At 38.8% G+C, this 23,248-nt stretch overlaps 2 protein-coding genes across 2 annotated transcripts; one reads left to right on the top strand and one right to left on the bottom strand.

Annotated features, from left to right (window-relative positions):
• The first annotated feature begins 106 nt into the window (after window positions 1–106).
• On the top strand, window positions 107–6,453 carry LOC103714286 (protein RER1A-like). Its single transcript, XM_008801486.6, has 3 exons — window positions 107–614; window positions 5,582–5,762; window positions 5,843–6,453. The coding sequence occupies exons 1-3, from the start codon at window positions 244–246 to the stop codon at window positions 5,903–5,905; spliced, it is 615 nt and encodes a 204-aa protein (XP_008799708.1). The 5' UTR covers window positions 107–243; the 3' UTR covers window positions 5,906–6,453.
• A 5,345-nt stretch (window positions 6,454–11,798) lies between these two features.
• Window positions 11,799–13,820, bottom strand: LOC103714278 (F-box protein At1g47056-like). The gene has a single exon (XM_089926140.1). The coding sequence runs from the start codon at window positions 13,570–13,572 to the stop codon at window positions 11,995–11,997; it is 1,578 nt and encodes a 525-aa protein (XP_089782266.1). The 5' UTR covers window positions 13,573–13,820; the 3' UTR covers window positions 11,799–11,994.
• Window positions 13,821–23,248: the final 9,428 nt, after the last annotated feature.

Genomic DNA, 23,248 nt, shown 5'->3' with positions numbered 1-23,248 from the left:
ATACATAAAATCAAAAAATAAAATATCATCGGATACCAGCCCCCGACCCGCCTAATAAGCCGACGGCCCCTCCTTAGTCCTTACGAGTCCGGCGCAGCGCCAATCCTTCCGAGGCCACTTCGCTTTCTATTTTAATATGAACCTCCGATTTATAATGCGAAGCCCTAGGAGTTGCGGCAATAGAGGGCGAAGAAGAGGGGGGTGAAAGAAAACCGAGACGACAAGAGAGGACGGAGTGAGACGATGATGGATTCGTCCTCTGGCGGCGGAGATCCATCCTCCGGCGGCCTTCCGGTGCTGCCGGCGTGGGCCGCCGCCGCGTCCCAGCGGTACCAGCACTTCCTGGACAAGGCGACGCCGCACGTGCTCCGGCGGTGGCTGGGGTTCGGGGCGGTGGCCCTCGTCTACGCCCTCCGCGTCTGGTTCGTCCAGGGCTTCTACATCGTCTCCTACGCCCTCGGCATCTACGTCCTCAACCTCTTCATCGCCTTCCTCTCCCCCCAGGTCGACCCCGAGATCCAGGAGCTTGTCGACGGCTCCGGCCCCTCCCTCCCCACTCGCTCCACCGACGAGTTCCGCCCCTTCGTCCGCCGCCTCCCCGAGTTCAAGTTCTGGTGCGTTTTCTCGCCTTTCTCTCTCTCTCTCTCTCTCTCTCTCTCTCTCTCTCTCTCTCTCTCTCTCCCCTCCTTTTTATGAGAACTCTGTGACTAGTCGGGAATGTGAGTTCTTGTAATTCATTGTTTGCATTGACCATGTGCGATTGGTCCTTTTTGATCCAATTAGGGGAAAAAAAAATTTTTGCATGTAGACTTTGGAATTTTGATTTGGGAATGAGGTTTGATGATGTGCAGATAAAATATCTAGGCCGAGTTATTTAATGGAATGAACACCCGGAAATTGCAGTAGGAAAGGAAAAGAAAACAACGGTGCCTCTTTTGCAGATTATTTTAGATAATTAGAAATACTTGCGCTGCATGAGGCTTGTGACGAAGAGGCTGATCTAGATAAGAAGAAGCCTCACAGAACTGCTAGCTGCACACTCAGTGTAGCTCTTGAAACCAGGTTGGAATCTTCATTGATGTAGGTGATCTTCTTCCTTTTTTTTTTCTCAGTACCAGTTTATTGTTTCATTTTCTTCTCCTCTTCTTAGAGAAGATGGGATGCAAAGAAGGCAGCATAAAGGGAGATTTTTGACAGAAGACAATATTTTAGGTAATGCTTAAAGGTCAGTGCAAGTAGAGGGCCTATCTTATATATTGCATTAATTTAGCTTATGCAATCGGGGAGCTACTTTTCATGGTACTGCTAGACTTGGATAGAATGCAGGCAATTATGAATAGGCAATGCTCGATAAGAAATTCCATTCATCTTCAGGGCACAAATTATAAGCTGAAGTACTAAAATAGGAGGCTAGGTAGGATCTTAAAAAGACATTGCTAATTGTTGTTTATTAAAATAACAAACAATCCTTTGTAGCATGTCTTGGGCAATCTGTATTCTGAATGGAGATGAAATGGCCTGCCAACTATCCTCGACACTTCAAATCATTTGTATGCTTCCTATGCTTCAAGAGAATCCACAAGATTAACCTAGGACTAAGATGTAACTAATTTCACTTCTTTCTTTTAGTGCTAGTTGGATATCATGTCTGTATTTGAGGACTGATTGGCTTTGTGTTTAAAGAAGGAAGAGGCTAGTTTGATGGAATTAATTGGTAGGAAGGTTGGCTCCCCTGCTTCTTCTTCTTCTTCCACCTTTTGTTTTCCAGTTTTTCTTTTTCATTCCTGTGTTCTCTTCCTCCTCCATGAAGTACTTGCTTTCAATAATTCCTAGATCTGTAGAAGATCTGATTCCAGATCTTTTCATTTTTGCTGCAGCAAATTGCAACTTGTAAATGTGTGCCACTCTTATTTTAAACTCAAACACATCGCCAGCTCTGATCTCAAGCAACACTCAAGCAAAACTGATCACCTAGACCTGAAATTCTTCCAATTCCCCAAAATCTAGTTTGTAAAACAAAACTAGAGGCCCAAATCTCTAGGCTTGATTTTTTTGCCCTTAACTTTTAATATTAGATTTGCCATATCCTATATTTCTGGTCAATAAAACTCTCACATCACCTCTTGCCCTAAACCAATGAATCCTTATACGGAGTTTACATTGAATGGCATTGATTTACTGAAGTTTTCAATATGTCACCTTCGACATGTTAGTGAAACAGAAACAACTCAATGTTGTCAAACTGCATCCTTGAATGTCAACCATCAGAAATTGTATCATTGGTGTTGATAAGCCTCCATTCCGATGAATCTCATATGGAGGCAATTGTTTTGGCTTCTCCTTTTGCTAATCTGGCTCATTGTTTGAGTGTGTCCAAAACTGCAAATTTGTAGGTGACCTTATAAGAGGTATGCTTATCTTGTGCCGTTACCAAAAATATAGGTTTGCTTCCTGATCCCCCGAAACGTTCACTTGGTCAAATTAAAATTGTTAGAAATTGTTCTTTCAAGGTTTCAAGGTTCAGCCAAGATCAATCTGTTTCAGCCACAACTGATCTACTTTAGCGAAGACGGAACCAAAGCTAACCCCATAGTTTCAGGCTTTCAGCTAGTTCTTGGCCAAAATCGATCAGAATTTAATCAAAACTTACCATAAATGAGTTTTCTATGTTTTTCATTGGTGTTTAATATTATAGTGGAATATTTAAGCACATTTAGACTATAACGTACCGATCAATTGTCAATGATATTTTTTTCTGAGTTGGATAGTGTGGTAGACAATAAACATAAGGCGAATATTTATTTGATAAGCTATTAAGTGCAACATGATATTTTAACTGGTCAGATGGCATTTTATCTTCAAGTAATGCAATGCAATTAATTGGCTAAAAACATTCTCAATAGGTCGAGTTAAATGCGATAAGCAACTTTACCAAATGAGGAATAATTGGTACAATGATAAATTATGGAAACTTGTGAGTTGTAACCATTGTTGGTTGTACTGGTATCGAGTGCCATATTATTGAACTATCGGGTACTAATACAGTACCATACCAAGACATGGTATGCTAGACTATGCTAGCAAGGTACTGATATTCTTTTTTTAGTTTTTTAACCGAAAAATAATCTAATTGCGGGGAAAAAATAAAACTTTGAAAGAAAAATGAAACAAAAATTGAGCCTTGGCCCTAATCGTACCATTGATCTAATGATGAGGTGCTCGAGGATGGCGAAGAGGTAGATATGGGTGCTAGCACTGTACTTGCTGGCCTTAAGGATACAAGCAATCCGGCGAAGGGGGAACTGGAGGACAGCCTTCTAGGATTGGGAAAGGACTTGGAGACTAGGAATTCTCTTTGTTGCCCTCGATGGAAGCTGTGGAGATCATTTTCTTCTTGGATCGAGGGGGAAAAACCCTTAACCTTAACCCTAGGTGGGGGGGAATTGGAGCAAGGGATCGCATGGTTTCCTTTTACATACAGGAGAGAGAGATGATTTGAGAGAAGAGAGAGAGAGGTGGAGGGGGATTAATATGAGGTGTTCGTGAGCTTAGGATGCTTGGGTGAACTAGGAGTCTATCTGTATGGGGTAAAGACTAGTCAGTACCACTTGGTCTAGAGTGGTTCGGCCCTTGCCTCGAATTGGAGCCCTGAACTGTTCTAGTTTCTAGCCAGGTTGGTATGGTACGGGATGTACCACTCAGTTTGGAACGAGTCAACCAACCTTGGTTGTAACTAATGTTAGTTATTGAAGCACCAATGAAAGAGATAGGTTTGGTTACAATTTGTATGTTTGATCTGCATAATTCACCAATTTTTTTGTGCCTGATGCTCTAAAGATAGTGCAAACTTGACCTGCATGGGTTGTCTAAGTGTCCGCATGTCGCTTGGGCGTTTGCTGGCCAGTAGGCCGCATATGGGTGCCACCTAAGTGGCTAGGCATTAAGCAGGCAATTTAAGGTTTATGGAATGTTGAAGTGGGGTTCTTTATTTCTTCATGTGCAAAAAGTTTCTTTGTTATAGCAAGATTCACTGGATGAAGGCTAAGATCCCATGGCAGAATTCTATGGTGGTGGACCCAGTATTATGCCAATGATAATGTTCTAACCCCTTCTGGGCCAAGAAGGTTCACGTCTTGGTAGATTGATGGCCCATACCCTACTATTTGTCATGACCTTCAACATGGTTGGCCACTATTTGAGATAGGAAATCTTCCCTGAAGCCACATGATATCAGGATTAGAATAGCAATTCAAGACAAATGCGGCTTGGTTACGTATGTTAGGCTATCAGTTGATGATAAATGGGCAACTATCTTGCTTAAAATGAGATAAGTTTGTCAGCAACATGCTTGGACCTTGTGCTACTACTTTGTGGGTTCTGTGGATAAAGGGTAGCCCAACAGTATTGAGCTGCTTTTAGCAACTTGTGTAGTTTTGTGCAAGCATGATCATTTGAAAATATTGTCTTCTGCATGCTATTCAGCTCTCTTGGATTTCTTTGAAGGTTACCCAACCAAAACTAAATTAACTCATTAGTCTTATTTATATAAATACATATATGGATGATGAATAGTACATTGATCATAGTGTGACGTTATTAATTGTTAAAGCTTGGTTTTTCTATTGAACATGAACATGAATAAGAGTAATACAACATTCTAGATTCATATTTTGTTACTTTCTGGGAAATGAACATTATCTATTTTTGCGCAACTTGTTTTTTCCCTAAATGTTTTTGGTGGCTGAGCAGATAGTTCAGCTTAGTTTGTGAATGGTAACTCAAGAGAGATTCATTTGACCTGAATTCATGAATCCAAGCATCATTTGTCATATTACAGGTTTATTGGGTTGAAAGAATAGTACACTGATTATGGTATAACTTGCAGCTAGAAAGATATGCTCATTGTTAAAGTTTGGCTTTTCTAACATGGAGATTGACATGCAGAATTGTTTCCGGCAGAAAAAAAAAGACACATTTTTTTTTAATTTTGTGTTGTGTTTTCATATTGAGAATGAATATTACGTATTTGTTGTGTAAGTCATCTTCTCCTAAATGCTTGTGTAAGGCAAGCAGATACTTCAGCTTGGTTTGTCAAGGAAAATTAAGAGACTTATTAGACTTTCTTGCTACAGGATCTAATTTGCTTTTGTTTATGGGTTTAACCTAAGGTATTTCCTTTGTTCTAATTGCAGTTGTTATTAGTGTGACTCCACATTGCTGAATTAGATATGTTGGTCGAATAGAAAAATAAATTTATTTGTTAAAAAACATGATTTTTCTAATATAAAAAACTGTATTGCCCCAAAAGAGACATCCAAGTGATCCGTTTTCACTGTTGTCCTTTTTTCTTTTTTAAGTCATTTGCAGGCCATTCATAGTTGTCAAAGGTTCAATATTATTGCGATATGCTGGAAAAATGTGGTGCAGGTTTTGTTATGAATCAATGACTATCATTCCAATGGAACCAGTGAAATAGGCATGCCTAGTGTTTTACACAGTCCATGATGTAGTTTCTCCTATTGTCATTCAGTAGTTGGCAGATAGAGTAATAAGCTTGCGCCCCTTTTTGTCCCCTGTGCAGGTACTCTATTACAAAGGCCTTTTGTATTGCCTTCATATTGACATTCTTCAGTGCGTTCGATGTTCCTGTGTTCTGGCCTATTCTGCTCTTCTACTGGTTGGTCCTATTTACAGTGACAATGAAGCGGCAGATACTTCACATGATAAAATACAAATATGTTCCCTTCTCCCATGGGAAGCAGGTAGCTCAAGCTTCATATTAGTTTGAGTGATTACCTACTTTCTTGATATGCCATTGTTGACCATCGGTATCTCATTTCAGCGTTACACTGGGAAGAGAGCAGTTTCTTCAGAAGATGCAAGCGTTCCTAGCAATTCAACTTGATGCATCTTTAACTGCAAACGCTGTCAATAATGAATTAATGCATTCCAAGGAGTTAAAGATAGTTTGATTCTTCGTACTGTAATACTAGGTGTTCTTTTTGGCAGACAAGAGAACCTTATGTTAAAGTTCAAGAAAAGATTTGGCTTCCATGGCCCCGGCCGGGGGAGCGGGGGTGTGGGAGAGCGCGTGAGAGGAGGAGCGGTGGGTGGGAAACAGGTTGGTTTTGTGCGACCTTGTTTTATTCGGTTATATGAGACAAGTTATGTTACCCCTGGGCAGAGCATTTTGCAATATGGAACCTTTCCTCGCAACAACTGCAGCTTATCATACTTAGTGAAGTTATTTTTATACATAAGCAGTTGTTGGTTGTTTCACCAAGAAAAAATCCATTATATATTTGGCTGTAAACGTGGGGAAGAAGAGGTGAAAAAATTATGACCTCTTATTTCCTACTGAACTTCGGATTTAATGCGAGCCTTGGCTATCTTGTATGAGTAACAAATCCATTATACATTTGGTGCAAAGATGCATTGCTTGAATCTTGCATATATGTATGTATAATGAAGATTTAATTTGTGCAGAGCTCTTCATTTACTAAGTGGACATTGATATTAATGATGCCAGAACTAATATACCGAGATAGGGAGTCACCACCCAAGCCTATATATATAAGTAGAAACAAAGTAGAAGTCAAAAAAAAATAAATAATAAGTCTACCATCTAAATACAGAATTCTTTGATGTGTACACTGAGTATGCAGTTAAATGCTCGATCATGGTCTGCATATCCATGATCAGTTGCTTGATACGAGCAATATCTCTAAAACAACATTTGAGAATCAAACAGAAAAGTGGAAACAACAAAAAAGAAAGCCAATGAAGAAAGTGGAGGTGGCATACATGTTTAGTTTCCAACATTTATGAAGAGAACAGAAAAAAGAACCCAAATAAACGACTATGGCCCTTATAATTCTGCATCAGTAAAAGAACATGCATCTTCGTATGTCATATCTCATTCTAGAAAAAGAAAAAATAAATGCAATGGTAACAAGTCCTTCATTTGATAGAGTGCAAAATTTCTCAACACTCAAGATTCTTGGGGAAGACTTAGGCCATTAAACTAGATCAAGATTCTCTGAACTCAAGTAAATATCAGATAGATAGTCACCTAGCACTCAGGCAGCAAGCTGTAAGTACCAAAAACTACCATTACGAGCTGGTATCTCGGAAAGATACCCCACATAGAAGTTTTAAGGATAGGTGTTTGAAATCTTTTTTTGGGTAATATAAATTCAGATGGCATCAGTACCTGAGGTAAAATTCCATTGGCCTATCTGTCCTGTTAAAAACAACGGGTTTTACTTGTACGAAAGTAACATTAGCCGAAATATTTCTAGCCATCCTCTCTGAGGCTGCATTTCGTCAGAAAGGACCCACTCTAATGAAATCAGCATATACCCACTGAATACCTACTACTTCAACCACCTACGGTTAATATCAGAAGAAAATAATATAAGATAAATCTTCTTCAGCTTTAGGCAAGAGTCCAAATAATATATCAAGTTACATGAGTACAGGCAACTCTAAAGAAGCAGAAAAAGCACATATATTTTATTCATATCAACTCTATTAAATTAAGAGAGCATTAATAAGACTGAAAAATTATCTAATTCTATAGGAATGTAAAGAAATATAGCAAAGCCTCCTTGCTTTCCCTGGGCCATCAAACTTCCTGAGGATGGATGTACACCAACCCAGGCTTTACAGAAGCAGAACTTCGATGAGGTAAAATTTTATCTGCCTGCAATATAGGCAGAACCCCGGTACCAATTTAACTGTGGTTGTGAAGTTGTCACCTTTGGTCACAAACTTGGCCTGTCGAAGCAAATGCAGCAACCAACTAGGTTCCCATTGTAGAATAAGACTCCTACAAGTGCTGTTACACAAGTGCGAATCATTATTATCTTAGAGAAAGTTATTCTTAGACATTTGAACTCGTCAAGAAATCCTATTTGGTTTGTAAGTACCCAAGTCAACAGTTATTTATACCAAAAACGAGCATGTTAAGTGCTTGAATAGGACTAGAAGTTTGATTCCAAGGAGTATTGAGTCTCAACCAATCGAGGACTCTTATCAGACAAAGCATTGGGTAAGAAACTACCATGACAGCTACATATAAACATATTTATCCTCAATGACATTAGACCGACAATTCAACATAACATGACTAATGCAAACATACCAGCAAATGTAGTAAGCTAGCATATGAACAGAGTCTAATACTTGGGATGATGTCTGCAGCCCCTAAAGAATAAATGAAGGACCAGGATATTCGTTCTGAAGTGACACTTAGAAATATACCTAAAATAGTCAAATTAAGGACAGGCACAGGGTACAAAACATGATGGACATTTATACCTTCTCTAAATGCAAAATTAAAAAGGAAAAGCTAACAAAAGCCAACCACTAAGCTTCTGCATCCCAATCCGAGAACATGAAGGTCTAAGTTGAACCCAATATACAAATATGACAACAATTTATCCCTCAGAACCACCGACAAACCATGTGAGACCAGGGGCAGAGTAAGATGTAGATTTAAATTTATTTGAGAATTAAACATACGAGCAACAAAATGGTAGTCCTATCTAGGCCACCATCCATATGAGAGCACTCACCACTCAAACTCCAACATGCAGCTGACACAACGATATGAAGCACAACCAACCAAATCAACCACATCATAAAAGCACTAATACCTGAAGGGCTCATAATATGCATCTTCCACCACCACAACTTTCAAGACCAATCAGAAGATATGCAATCCAAGGCAAAAGTACAACTAATAAAAATAATATTCCATCAATGACTTAGTAAAAGATGTATGGATAAAATTACGCCTGAAGTCAAGTAGTGTGAAAGTTAATCATAAAGGGAATTTACCCTTAAAAATATATCCAAAGTTAAGATGCAACATGTTTTACTAAATAGGTGTCTTAAAGCTGTCAAAAGGTTATAATAAAGTTTAAAGTTGACATGAAGGACGACAAAAGAAGAGAAAGGTAATGCATAATAAAATTACACAATAAACAAACATAAATAAAATCATCGTGTGTGAACCAGTTATACATAGTTCATTCAGGTTCCATCTAAAACCAAATACTCCCAAATAATGTGTATCTGTAATTTATTTTTCAGAAAATCATTTTCAGTCTATTGATTCAAGAATATTAGGTCAAACACTTAATCATGGACCAGATCAAACTCTCTTCTCCCCCGTTCCTTCTCTTTCTAAAATGAAAAACCATAATGTATATTGATGCATGATCTGAAATGTGAAATATTATCTTTGCTCTCCTTCACAAAATTTCCACAAGCATAATCCTTCAACAGCTATACCACCCTACTTGTTGTGGCAAGAGAAATGTCTACACAAACCACTATATCTAAAATGTCTTTCCCTTACTGGTGTCATCTCTAACATTCCTCGGACAGACTCATCCCAAGCATTAAATTCCTCCATTTTATCATGAATTGACATTCTTCATTGGTGCCACTCCTAATAATCTTTCGATGTGCTAATTTCAAAATTAGTAACCCCTATCGTATCATAAGTGCACCTCTGGTTCCCTTTGTGTTAAAATCGTTTCATCTCCAACAGCCTTAGTCCCAGGAAACATTCTAGTTCATACAATATAGTTGATCAAATAACAAACCACTAAGATTTTTAGCTTGTTCATTGAAATCTTAGCACTACAAAAGACACATCTCAAATGCTTTCCCCATGCTTTTAATGTTAGAGACATCTTTTTTCTATCTATATATCCTTTTTAGGAATAGATCACAGATTTGCTATATAAACTTGCTCACTTGCAATAAGCACAATAAGTATGATCCCTTCAAAAGGTCCTAGTAGGAGAGAAAAAGGAAAAGAGGGGGGGGGGGGGGGGGGGGGGGGGTGGCACATCAATTGTTTAAAACATTAAGAATAAGAACGAAGGCATCATTTAAGAATATTAAAATACAATATGTTCTACTGTAATATTCTCTTTATGGAGCCAATAGAGCCACATTGGTCAAATTTTGCATCCATAAAATGGCTCATAAAGTGACTTGTAAAGAAAAGGAGTAGATCAGATGGAAAAACACAAGCCATGTTCGTGATGGAAAGTGAGATTTTTATACAAAATTGTTATTGCACAAAGGTGTGGATATTGGTGATCGAGGCAAAATGCTTATTTTTCCAAATTACTCATTAAGTACATCAAAAAACCACAACCTAAAACCCATGGATTGACTACACAATAAAAGTTAAAGATATGAGTAGGATAAACTAATTCAATTAACATATAAAAGGCAATAACAGAAAAAAATCTAGTGGTCAACAATGCAAAGAAAATTATTGTATCGTATCTAATGGAATGAGGAAATTATAGTCTAGCATGTCTTTATGAGGAACATTAAATACTGACCAACTTGAAATTAGTCAATCCCCCACCCACCCCCATATATATATATAAGATAAAAATATGAATTTTGGGGGGACTATGGGCATGTGTAAATTGATTCTAATTTTTTTCATTGATACTGATTTTATATATCAATCGAGTGACTTTATTTGCTCGTGGTTCTCTACCGATCAATCAATCTACGTGAATACTTGCCCCTAGTTACCTTGACGAATATTGTATTTGCTTTTAATGTTTCTAGTCATCATTTTACTTGCATCAGACATGTATAAGAACATCGGTGATGATCTTGAAGTTTCCACTCATCATATTACTTGCATCAGACATTTATAAAACAATAAGCCCATGTAATTTTGTGATATCTTAAGTTTATTCAGTAACTTTGAAATTTGAATCATCACTTCAACAGGCAATTAATTCCTCAAACATTTTACAAATATCAGAAAACCACATGATAAAATTAATTTATATTACTATTTGTCTGGAAAGTCTAAAATTTTCATGACCCGACTTACTATTTCAGAAGGAAGTTTTTTCTAATTGAAACGGAAAATTCGAAGTCTCAGTCTGCAAAATTATAGCTCCAATCTTGCTTGATGAAGGGAGTTCGAGACACAAGAAAAACGAACAAGAAATAATTAGACTATGGTTGACTTGTTAAATTCATTAAATTAAGATCCTTTTTAGAGTCTATGAAACAGACATAGTCAAGGCAGCGCGGATAGTAGTTTATAGCGAATTTACTGATTCAAATCTTTATATAATGACATCAGGTTTGTAGACAGCCATATCTTTAAATTTTTGAAGTCTTTCTTTTGGATAGAAGAAAAACTGAAGGTCAAATAGAGAAAAAGTAAATTCTATAAGTCCCTTTCACTCACTCAAAGTCTTCGACATCAACGTTCCGAAGAAAGTTATGATTGAGAATTGCTAAACCATCTCGAAGCTCCTTACGACTGTTTATGATACAAAATAAGATTTTAATACCCTATGCTTCGTAAAATCAGGTATCCTGACAACTAAAAATGATTTGCCTCTTTGTGATTGTCCACAGATTCAATTCAAATTCCTTAAAAGGTGTTCATCCAAGCAACAAGAATTGGCAGTTCAAACAGCTAAACAATCTAACCATATTTAATTCATATTCCCAGCAGTAAAGGGTATGATATCACTTTGAAACTGTAGCAATTAGCATAAACAGCCTCTACTGAACCTGGTTCTTAATAATAATCACAATCCTATATTCAAAATGACGGCAGCATATATGCAAAAAGTGGAAAAAAAACACATGCCTTTCTCCAGTTTGTAGAGTTAGACCTGCTGATGAATTTGAAAATGAGTGCCAATTATAAATATAAACAGTTCAAAATTGGCATAACAAAAACAATTCATAGAAGCTTAAGGTGGGATAAGGATGCTAGAACAAAGTAATGATCAACCGCTCTAAGAAGCAAAACTAGCAATAAATAATTCAAATCCAGAAGACAGCAATAAACAGCTTATAGGGAACAACAATGATAGTGCTGCAGCCTAAACCATGAAGAAGCTAATTGACATACAGATGCAAATACCAAAGAAAAACAATGTAAACGACAAACGAAAGAGTTCTTCTCTTTCCCTTCTTTCATGAGTGATGGTGATTGCTGCTCCCATGGGACCATCGCCTGAAAGTGGAGACAAAGAAGTTCCTCCCAGCCAGAAAGCTCATCCTAGTCTTCCATGGTAATGACCGACCATTACTGCTAGACGGAAGCTCCATGGAGCCCATCTGCTCGACCAATGCAGGGAGCAGTTCGCTGCCATTATCTAGAATTCCACTCTCACTTAGTGTCGCGTCCGGCTGCTCAATCAGGCCACCAGGATCCAAGTTGACAGCCAGCGTTCCCCTGCTCGCCCTTAACCAGTCCGCGAACCCCGGCGTCACTCCCCGGCACTTCTTCACCTTTACCTTCACTAGGTTCGGGCACCCCTCAGCGAGGGCCCCCATCCCCTGGTCGGAGACCGGGCAACCTTTGATACAGAGCTTCTTCAAAGCCATGCATTTAGCAGCAATGCATGACATCTCCGCATCCCCAAAGGTATCGCTGCCACAGAGGGCGAGGCGCTCCAGGTTGCGGCAATTGCTTGCGATGAGCCCCAAGCTTAAAGCCGTCGGATTGACCCCGATCAGGACCAGCTCTTGGAGCTTAGGGCACCGTCTGGCCACGGCCATGAGGCCTTCGTCCCCGATCCGGTTAGTCTTCCACCCATCGATGTGGATCTTTCGGAGCAGCCGGCACTTGTCAGCGAGCGTGGCAAGGCCAGCGTCAGTGCATTCGGGGATCTTGACGAGGTGGAGGACTTCGAGATCGGCGCAGGAGGAGAGGGCGGCGAGGCCGCGGTCGCTGACCTGGAGCTTCTCGAGGTGGATCTCGACGATCCCGGGAACGCCGTCGGCGATGGTCTCGAGCAGGCGGTCCCAGTCGCCGGAGCAGCGGAAGAGCTTGAGGGTCTTGAGGTTGGGGGAGCCGGCGATGAGTGGGGCGAAGCACTGTCCGTTATAGAGTTCCTTGAGGCAGACGGATCGGAGAGACGAGGAGGCGGAGCCAAGGCCGACGGGTTCGGCGGTGGCGTCGGAGAGGCCACGAAGGCGCTTGATGGAGATCTCCTCCAGGAGGGGGCACCCCCGGAGGACGGCCTCCACGCCCTTGGCGCCGAAGGTGCAGGAGCCGCACGAGAGCTTGCGGAGATTGGGGCAGTGCTTGGCGAGCGCGGCCATGCCCCGCTCCGTGAGGGCACGGCAGGCGCGGAGCTTGAGGCGGGTGAGGTTGGGGCAGCGGAGGGAGATCAGGTCGAGGGCTTCGTCACCGATGCTGTCGGAGCGGCGGTCGCATTTGAGGGCAAGCTTGGATACGCCGTCGAAGCGGGAGAAGAGGGACGGGGCGGCCTCCAGGAGGGCGGCACGGGAGTCTAGGGAGAGGCGGTGGCGGCTCTGACCCTCGACGACGAGCCATCGACGGCAAACGAGGGAGCACCGCTTGCGGTCGCCGGAGCCGAGGGACTGGAAGATGAGGGCCAGGCAGTCATTAGGGAGGTCCTCCGTATGGTCCCGCGAGGGCCCAGAGGAGGCGGAAGCGGCCGAAGGGATCATCGCAGAGGACGGCGGGCCGGCGACGGAGGGTTTCGGGCGGCGGTGGCAGAGGGTGGAGGCCGATTGTCCCATCCAGAGCGTACGTTAGCTTATCCTAGGCAGGAGGAAGCGGAGAAAGAGACATGGGCTCTCGCCCGCCCTCTCCTTCTGTAATCGGTTTTCCCCTCCGTTGGGATCCGCCGCTGCGTCCGCCTCCCACTTTGCACAGAGGAAGAACCGGACTTGAACCGGCCACTAAATTCAGTTTTATTCTCGTTTTTTTTTCTTGTTTCTTTTTTTTTTATTTCGGTTATCATATCACAGAAGAGCTCTCTCTCTCCAGTTTCTAATCCCTGGGTTTTATATCCCCGATGGAACATGGACGGTCGTGATGGCGGTGGGTCGGGGGGAGAACAGACGGACCCGTCAACGAAATCTTGCGCGTGGACGCCACTAATTGCGACATCCGATGGTCAGAATGGCGTGCTATGACGCGGTCTGAAGTGGGAACCCAAATCCATCACGGTTGCAGCTGACCCTGTTGATCTTCGCTTGGTCCCCCCACTTCGACTATTCTTTGGTTCCGGAGACGGACAAGTATCGCGTAACATCGGTTAATTGGTTGTGTATTAAATACTCTTTAATCGCTCGGTTTTGTACACCCGAATTTCAAAGATGGGCTTGAGATGCATGCATGCATGCATAGAAAAGAACTTAGAAAATAATTATGTACACCCGCACGGTACGCAGGATACAGTTTTTTTTCCTTCTTTTTCAGCAATTTTTAAAATATAATATAAAATAGATATAATAAAATAAATAGCATAAATTAAATAAAATATAGTAGATATAAAAATCTAATTATTTTAAAAATAAAAATTATGATATTATTAATATAGGTATCAATGAAGAGCTCGGCCTAAATTGTTTGTACATTTTAATTACATATATTAGATAATATATAATAAATAATAAATTATATAATCAAAATAAAATAGATATAAGAGCCTTGTTTATTATCAGACCATATAGATGATGCCACTAATACATATATCTATATGGTAAATGAAGAGCTTTGCATATATAATCAAATAGGATATATATAAAAGTTCTATTTGTTATCCAAAATAAAGGTCATATCACATTGATTAAATATCCATATACTAAATAAAAAGCTTTGCACCAGCAAATCCTCCATTTTAGTATATATATATATATATATATATATATATATATATATATATATATATATATATATATATATATATATATATTAGATATAATAAAATCGGATACCTTAGGAAAGTTATTTATGTAGTGGATTCACAATTGTTAATTTTTTTCCCTTCATCCTATAATTGAATAAATGGAGATATCAGTGGCTTGATGAGGATACTTGAAGATGATTCAAAAATGGAACTAGTTAGGATGGAAATAGTTGAAATTTTCTAACTTAGGCATCAGTGAAAGCTTCCAGATATAGATCTATTTGTATCAAACAAATTAATTTGTATTAAATCGTGATTTTGGATAGAAAATTTTTGAATGATTCATCTTTTTAATATTAGTTATTTAAATTATTTTAAAACTAGTAGGTAACAATTATAAGAACTGGATTTATTATATTAAACTAGGACTATTAGGGATTAAATCTTGCAGCAATGATTAAATCGGATCAAATAAGTGACCAGAAATAATCTGTGAGTGGGTACGAATTAAGAGGTCTTGATGCGATCCCCGATCTCCTAGATATAAGTCAAAATTTTGCATCTTGTTATCATTATTTGACCCGATCCGAATGCTATCTGGCCCAATCCCCTCTCTCTAAATATATCCATCGCTTGGTGGTTCAGTTAGTTCAACGACGATATATATTTAGTCTCAGATGTATCTCCCAATTGCATGTCTTGTAAGTTGGTGTGAGATTTATCTTCCATCGTCTTTATTTTTTTAAGTAGAAGAGATCTGTGGACAATGAATTACATTATGGAGATACCCTCTCCCAGATACCTCTAAAGCCCCAAACTATAGTAAAGTATGGATTTTAACCCAAATGTGAGGCTTATTTACAAAAAATATACTTTAACACAAAATGCTTACGTAATAAAAGTAGGACTCGTATACGTAAAATGCTTGCATGATATTGTATAATCTTGTCTGACCAGCATCTAAAATTTCACATTGCATGGCCATCCTGGTCTCCCTCTTATATTTAGAAGCCATTAGAATATCCAAATGATGTGGAGAGAAATGATATTTGAGTATAGTTTAGATTTTGAGAGAGAGAGAGGGAGAGAGGAGGGAGGCCAGCCTCTATAATTATCTAGATTCTATTTGGGAATACAATAATACACCATACAAGACTTGGTTTATATATTAGCTCATATAGTATGTTGACAGGGAGGGATGGGCTATTGTGGTATTTATTGACTTTTATGGAATAATAAAATCACTTACTTGAAGATTAAACCATTAATATCTTGATGTTTGCTGTCAGCATTACAATGCAGGAAGAAGATCCGGATGTATCAAACCCAATTTCGAGTACTCTTCATGGGAGTGCAGGTTCTGTAGGGTTTAATTTTATAACATATATACCTCACCCATCAAAAGATGGTTACGAAGATTAAGATGTATGCTATCTCTGTTAAGGTCACGTAGTAATTATTCTTATCATAACGACCATAAAATATATCATAGCGTTATACCGGAGGCTTATCTCGAATAAAGAACCTATACTAAGTTGAACAAGTAAAATAAATCGGAGTATATATGTTAGTGTGGGCCATATATGGATGGATTTAAATCGGAGCAATACTTGCATGCAAATTTATAATAAAACAAGGAGGAGATTAAAAATTAAAAAAAAATACATAATTGCTAGAAAAGTCAGATGCATCGAGACAAATGATTTAGATATATTAAATTTTTTTAAAATAATAAGCTAACCTATGTATTGGCAGTATGTTCATCTCAGCCCCATATTAAGCCACATATCAAAAATCTATGATTCTAAAAATTCCAATTTTTTAATTTTTAATTCTAAATTCTAAATTTTAAATTTTGAAGTTTGAATTTCAAATAGAATAAATTTAGGATTTATTCTAGAGACCCATTTATTATTTTTTTCTATCTTTGTATCATTCTACTTATAATCTCTTGTATATTCTGAACTATAAATATACACGATGACTACCTCATGAAGTAGGTAGAAATAATTCTCCACAATATTTTTTTTCCACGTATTCTTATTTCCCTACATGGCATTTTGGGTATCGTTGCTATATATATTTTTCAGATGATTATAGTCATTTCTCCTGGTATTATCCATTGCAAAATCGTTTGGACATTTATCATGTCTTCTGCATTTTTCAGCTACACATTGAAAATATTTACAATATAAAATTAATTTTTTGCAAACTAATTGTGCTTGTGAGTTTCAATCGCAACCGTTTTAATAAAAATTAAATGATCATGGAATTAGTCATTGCTTCTCATGCCCACACATCTCCCAACAAAATGGGGTTGCAAAGTGCAAACATTATCATATTGTAAAAGTAAGCCTCGCTCTTCTTTCCCAACCTAATCTTTCTTCTCAATTTTGGGATACGGCTTTTAAAGTGGCTAAATTTTCTTATAATCGTTTACCCATGCATGCATTCCATTTTACTTCACTTTGGAAATTTTGTTTAATAAAAAGCTAGATTATAATTTTCTTCGTATTTTGACTCCAAATTTCTTTTCTACCTTCGTCCCTACAATAAAAATAAATTAGAATATCATTCTCTTCCATGTATTTTTTTTGGTTATCCTACAGGTTTTCATGGGTACCGATGCTATCATCTTTCTTCTGGGCGCATTTCCATATCTTGTTATGTTATTTTTGATAAGATAGTATTTTCTTATGCACAGAACTCTTCTAGTGAGCAATCATCCTAATGCCTCTTCTTTACCATAGCTTACATCTGAGCCCAACAATCTATTAACATCAACCCACATTATTACACCCGTATCTTCAACCCCAAGTCCTCAAACTTAGCCCAATTCTTTACAAACATATGACTATGATCCAACCACGATATGTGACCAACGTTTTATAGCAACTACTGAACCTGTTGCTAGCCCGTTCTATAGCCACCGACGAACCTATCGCTAGCCCAATTAAGTTATCCCTTAATTAAGTTTTTTTTTCCAAATAACAAGGTAGCCCGTGGAATGGAAACTACTGCCAGTCTTCTTCAAGAAAATTGTGGAAATAGGCCTGCACCCGGTCCTGTCAACTTAGCAGCTGATGGTTGGCCATTTCTTTGGAGCATTTGAGGGAGGCGAAGCATTTTCTAAAGTGTAACGTAACGTCACCTACAAGATAACAATCGCGAGCACCAATCCGGGATCCGATTGAGGCGGCTTTCTAAATCGAGCAGTGGTTCAAAACAAAGCCCTTCGTCCATGGTCATAGTTTAGGGTAGTGGATTGGTCACTATGTTTGTCCCGGTCTTGGCTTTGTTCGGTCCAATGAAGGGCTGAAATAAAAGTAAATATCACGGGTCAAATCTTCTATTTCGACACTAGGATTATGGGTCTCTACTCCCTTCCGTTCGCAAGGACCGGGGACTGATGCAAGGGGGTCTTTGGGGTTTCTAAGTACGCAGATTGGACTAGCACGTCCCTCAAGGCAGCTACATTGTGGTCAAGAAAAACACGATGCACGTGCGAACATGGTAGAAGCACAAAATATCTAGAAGTAGAAATAGTTATGTCGATTAAAAAAGAAAATAGTATCCCGTTGACTTGGAAACTTTATCTAATCCAAAACCCATGCGATGTTTCCCTTTATACAAAGTTTTTGGCCAAACATGTGCCAAATCTTTTTGGCAACAAGATTTCCTTCTCCGAGGAACTTGATTGGAAGAGTGTAAGAGAGGAAAATCTTTCGTATTACAAAGAATTAGGGGTATAGAACTCCCGAGGAGTTAGTTACCTATTTATAGGTGTTGGCTATAATTAGAGGTATGTACACTGGTCGGATAGGGTCGATTTAGGGGTAAAATTAAAATCAAATCGATTTAACTCAGTCTCCTAGAATTAAATCCAAACAAATGGTTCATGAAATTGAAGCGAGAAATTCTGTTTGATTTATTCTGTTGAAAAGATCCAATTTTAGATCCATTATATCAAGTTGAGAAGATGTAAGGATTGCTGATTCGTGATAGATTTTTTTGAAAATTGTATCCGAAAAACTCATCTGAAAAGCCTGTAAATCAGAGAGAACAGGATTTGTAGTCGGGATAGATTGTTTTGGATGCTCTCTAATCTAGTAAAATATTTGACTCCAAAGTCTCTCTTCGCCTTATTTCTCAAAAAGAAAGGCATGAGGAAAAGAAGTGAAGCAATTAAAGAGAAGGAAAGATTTAAAAATACAAGACAAAAGAAAGTGGCGAGAATTTGAGGAGAAGATTTTTGGCATCGAGTTTTATCCAAAAAAAAAGAGGTGAAAGATATGAGACACCCCATAAAAGCTCGATCTCGTCGAGCGAGAGCACTTCCGTCGCCGCCAAGGGGCCGTCGCCGCCGCCGCCGTAGTCGAAGCAATGGGCGGACCAGCCCGAGCACAGGAGTGGAAGGATGGAGAAGAGGATATCCTTAAAGTCATCGAGCCCATCGCCATCCTCACGAAGGAGATACTCCACTCCAGCAGGTACTTTTAGCTCAATACTGCCCATCCTGGCTTTTCAGTTGATGAAAGGGTATCGAAATCAATGGACCAAATGAGATTTTGTCTGTTAATTTATACTGTGAATAATCTGAGTAGGAATCGTTAATTAATGCCGTTTTGTGATTTTGCATGAAATTCCTAATTAATCGTCACTGATAAAGGGCCCAAGTTGCCGTTCCTGTGTGTTTTCCTTCGATTGATCTGTTAGAGCATAACCAATTAAATACCTGGAACTACATTTGAAAGAATTTCCACAAGAATACTTCCTCAAGTTTGAACCGTTTTGAGATTTTGTAGTGTAGTCATATGCATGATCTTAGATGAGCAACCCGAGATGCAAAGTGGATCTTGTTTGAAGAAATGTCCTCTGGAAGGAAAGTGAAATCTGCCAGAATTAAGTACTGCTGCATGGATGGGGTTTTGGATTGTCAGCTCTTGATTGTGATGGGCAACTTGACCTGCTATGATTCCCCCCCTTCGCGCAGAATCTCAATTTTAGAGCAAGGGTGAGACTAGGAATTTTATTGATTTAGGGTTAGGGGTCCTGCCAGCCTAGTAATAGAGGTTGTATGGGTGCATCAATTTTACTACCAAGACTTACGAAGCATCTACCAAAGTTTTTGTATGTAACAAAAACAAGGAATAGATAGCTAACTAGCCTCAAGGAGAGAAGTTGCAAGCCTGAGGGATTTCTTCTCTGCATTCCAAAAGCTTTCATCATAGTGCCATTCTTCCAAGATCTATCATAGACTCATGAAAAAACTTGACAGGAGCTGACTGACTAGCCACTAAAAAGAACTCATTACACAGCAACAACTCAAAGTCATCATTCAGCAGACTACTTTTACAGTCCATTCCTTAAGTTTCTAAAAGACAATTGTAAGGGCTAACTGATCAATGGGCAAGAGGGTTGATCATCCAAAGTTCCAACATTCTTATAGTATGAAGCAATAGATTTTGGAGTACGTATCAATACAATATGAAGTTAAACTATTGATCCAAAAGAAAGATCATGTGGCATCCTAAATCTACCCCCGATATGGTTAAAACATCTTAAAGGGATATAATGTGTCAATCGTAATCGATTTTCTTACACACAAATATGCATGCACACGTGCATGCGTGTATATCCGTATTTGTATCTTGTCACATCCACGTGCATCCTAAATCTACCCCCGATATGGTTAAAACATCTTAAAGGGATATAATGTGGTAATCATAATCGATTTTCTTAGACACATATGCATGCATGTATATCTGTATGTGTATCTTGTCATATCCACTGTATGAGAGAGGGCATTGTTGTCCGAGTTATCGGCTTCTGGCATATTTAAAAGTATGTTGCTTATTTTCCCTTGGTATCAAAATACGTTAGTTAACCGGCCTTGTTTAAAGTGCCTCAAATAAAAAAGTAATAAGAGCATAACAAGCTCCACTGATGGCCTACTCACATACAATTGTCCAGGTGAATAGTTTCTCCATGCATTTTATACTATGGACAACAGCTGACAGACAAAGGACAAAACAGTATATAGAAGATAATAAAAAGTTTAGAAGAGGGAAGAGGGTATAGAGTTGTACATTGGTATCGGAAGGATAAATAAGATAAGCATATAGTAGCTGGTAGGAATGAGATGATTTGACAAGGAAAAGAAAAAGATATTAAGTAACAGGAGAAAATTGTCAAAACCTGGGCACCTGAAATTTTGCATCAGGTATATTAAGGTGCAGAGATAGAAGCAATAAGCAAGGGAATGGCATTGAGGGGATCTGCACTGTTGTTACAAAATTCAGCACCATGATAGGTAGGATGATACACTATGGCCTAACTACACATTTCTAAGATGCAATATGAACTCCATAACAAATAAATGGCAGCACGATGCAGCATGATGTAATATGGATGGTACTCTGATATGTTGGTGAATAAAGCAATACAAGGATTGTGGTATAATGCAACAACGGGTGAGGTCATGTGCCAAAATATGGGTTATTTTGTGTGGCTGTAATGTGCTCAGAGTATCAAGTTGTAGATGGCTCTGACAGAGATCATGTCATTAGTATGCGGTGAAGAGATACCTCTCTAGGCAGAAAATTACAAGGCTACGGTGGTGAATGAACAATGCAGTATCTTAGAACTCTTCTTCCATCTCTTTAACTACTTTGGCCACTGGTTTAGGGGAAAAGGTTTGGAAGATGGGTCTAGAGATAGAAGATATGAGATAATGATCTCACTTAAGAAATAACATTAATAGCACTGTACAAGGTTTGAGTGTTGACGTGGTATTAATGGCTTATGAAGGTTATCAAGTTCTCTAGTGAGAAGGTGGTGACATAGCAAGATGACAATGGATAGAGTGACAATGGGTTGCATCAGAGCACTGCTATATGTCAGGAGCATAACAAGGCTTGACATTAAATAGAGAAGTGCAAAAAGGTAGAAGGAAGAATAAGGGAGAGAAGAAAAAAAAGGATGGTTCAAGAGAATGCTTTCGTTAGATCTCTTATAATATAGTGAACAAGAAATGTTGAGATTTTGAGATGAGGAATGACATTGACCCATAGAATGTTATATGGATGCATGATATCTTGTAGGTCCCGTTTTCTTTTGTTCCACTTCAAGATATGCATCTACTCTAAATATAACAATTGTAGGAATGCCGTGGTTGGAGTGGGTATGGGCAGTTGAATATGATAAGAATACTCCAAAACTTCCCGGTTCTCTTTAGCAATGTACATAAATACATGTAAAGGTTTGGTGGTTTCAAATAGGTTATAGGCCCATGACATGTAACTTCTTGAATCTTGATGATACCTAACAAATGTTTTGTATACACACAAACATTAGGCTGGGCACGTATTTAGTCAACCATTCTGCTTATACAAAATTGTGTGTTGGGTCTTCCTCAACCAAGCATCTTGGGTCCTCCAAGTATCTGATGGGCTATATGGTGGCACATTTACCTTTGATCTTGAAGCATATACTAATAAATACTTGTCTGGGGCCTGCCATGTATTAAACCGACCACAAGCCTTGTATGCATAGATATGCGAGTCCATCATGCATCAGGTAAAATACCTGCCACGACATGTAACTTCTTAATATTGCTTTGGATGTCTTATAGATGAACTAACATGCAGGGCATGCCATGTATCCACAAGGTACATAGTTATCTTTTTCTCAAAGTCAAGGGTTTGCATGCCAAACTAGGTTGGGAGGCCCCTCATGGCAGACATTTCATTGGTTGGAGAGGAAAATAGATTCCCAACTTTGGTGTTTCTCTTAAATATGTGGGTCCACAAACATTAATTTTTGAGGTATACAAAACCAGAAATCTTGGGCTGTGTTCATTCCCTATTTATGAATTTTTTGAATTGGTGGAATAAGAACCTTCCTCTCTGAACAAAGAGTCAGTTGACTAGCAGTATTGATATTCTTTTCAGCCTTGGGCTTTATCTCTTAATGTATTTCCTCTTCTTGCTCCAAATAATCTCTTACATACCCACGACATTGTGAAGCTGAGACTCATTTGTTTCTTTTCTTTGACATAATTTGTCATCAACAATTTTGAGATTACAAGGACTGTTAAGGGGACCGAACAAACAAAATGATGAAAAACCATTTTGGAACCAAAGGTTTGAACTTGCCATGCAAGTTTTTTTATCATGCTCTGTATTTAGAAGGCGAATTTTATGAAAAACTGGTTTAGATGAGAGGTTGAATTTGTCATCCAACAATTTCTGTTTGAATGGTTACATGTTTATTAAGGTTTCAAATGCTTACATCTAGGCTATCTTGGCTAAGGAGTTAGTTTCCAAACTAATCATTTAAAGAATTGGCTACTGGATTTAGGAATCAAGATTTAATGGCAATTGTCAGGAAATCCATAGGTGGAAGCTAAAATGATTTTACAACTTTTAGTATGTTTGCAATAATATAAAAGGTTAAAATTGGAATTAGCAAGCAAGTTGTAATGGCGACCATCAGTTTATAATCTGGAACTGTTTTTGGATAAGTATAGTTTAATCTTAGATAGTGCTGTTTTGACTCAT

This window comes from Phoenix dactylifera, chromosome 11, assembly GCF_051530095.1.
Source record: "Phoenix dactylifera cultivar Ajwa chromosome 11, Ajwa_hap1_PhDact_Kaust_v1.1, whole genome shotgun sequence".
NCBI lineage: Eukaryota > Viridiplantae > Streptophyta > Magnoliopsida > Arecales > Arecaceae > Phoenix > Phoenix dactylifera.
The sequence above is the reverse complement of the archived record's forward strand: the minus strand, read 5'-3'. Positions and strand labels throughout refer to the sequence as shown.

Coding starts and splice junctions, on each gene's coding strand:
- LOC103714286 (XM_008801486.6), top strand. CDS start 244: ATGATGGATTCGTCCTCTGGCGGCGGAGATCCATCCTCCGGCGGCCTT. Junction 615..5,581: donor CTCCCCGAGTTCAAGTTCTG/GTGCGTTTTCTC, acceptor TCCCCTGTGCAG/GTACTCTATTACAAAGGCCT. Junction 5,763..5,842: donor CCTTCTCCCATGGGAAGCAG/GTAGCTCAAGCT, acceptor ATCTCATTTCAG/CGTTACACTGGGAAGAGAGC.
- LOC103714278 (XM_089926140.1), bottom strand. CDS start 13,572: ATGGGACAATCGGCCTCCACCCTCTGCCACCGCCGCCCGAAACCCTCC.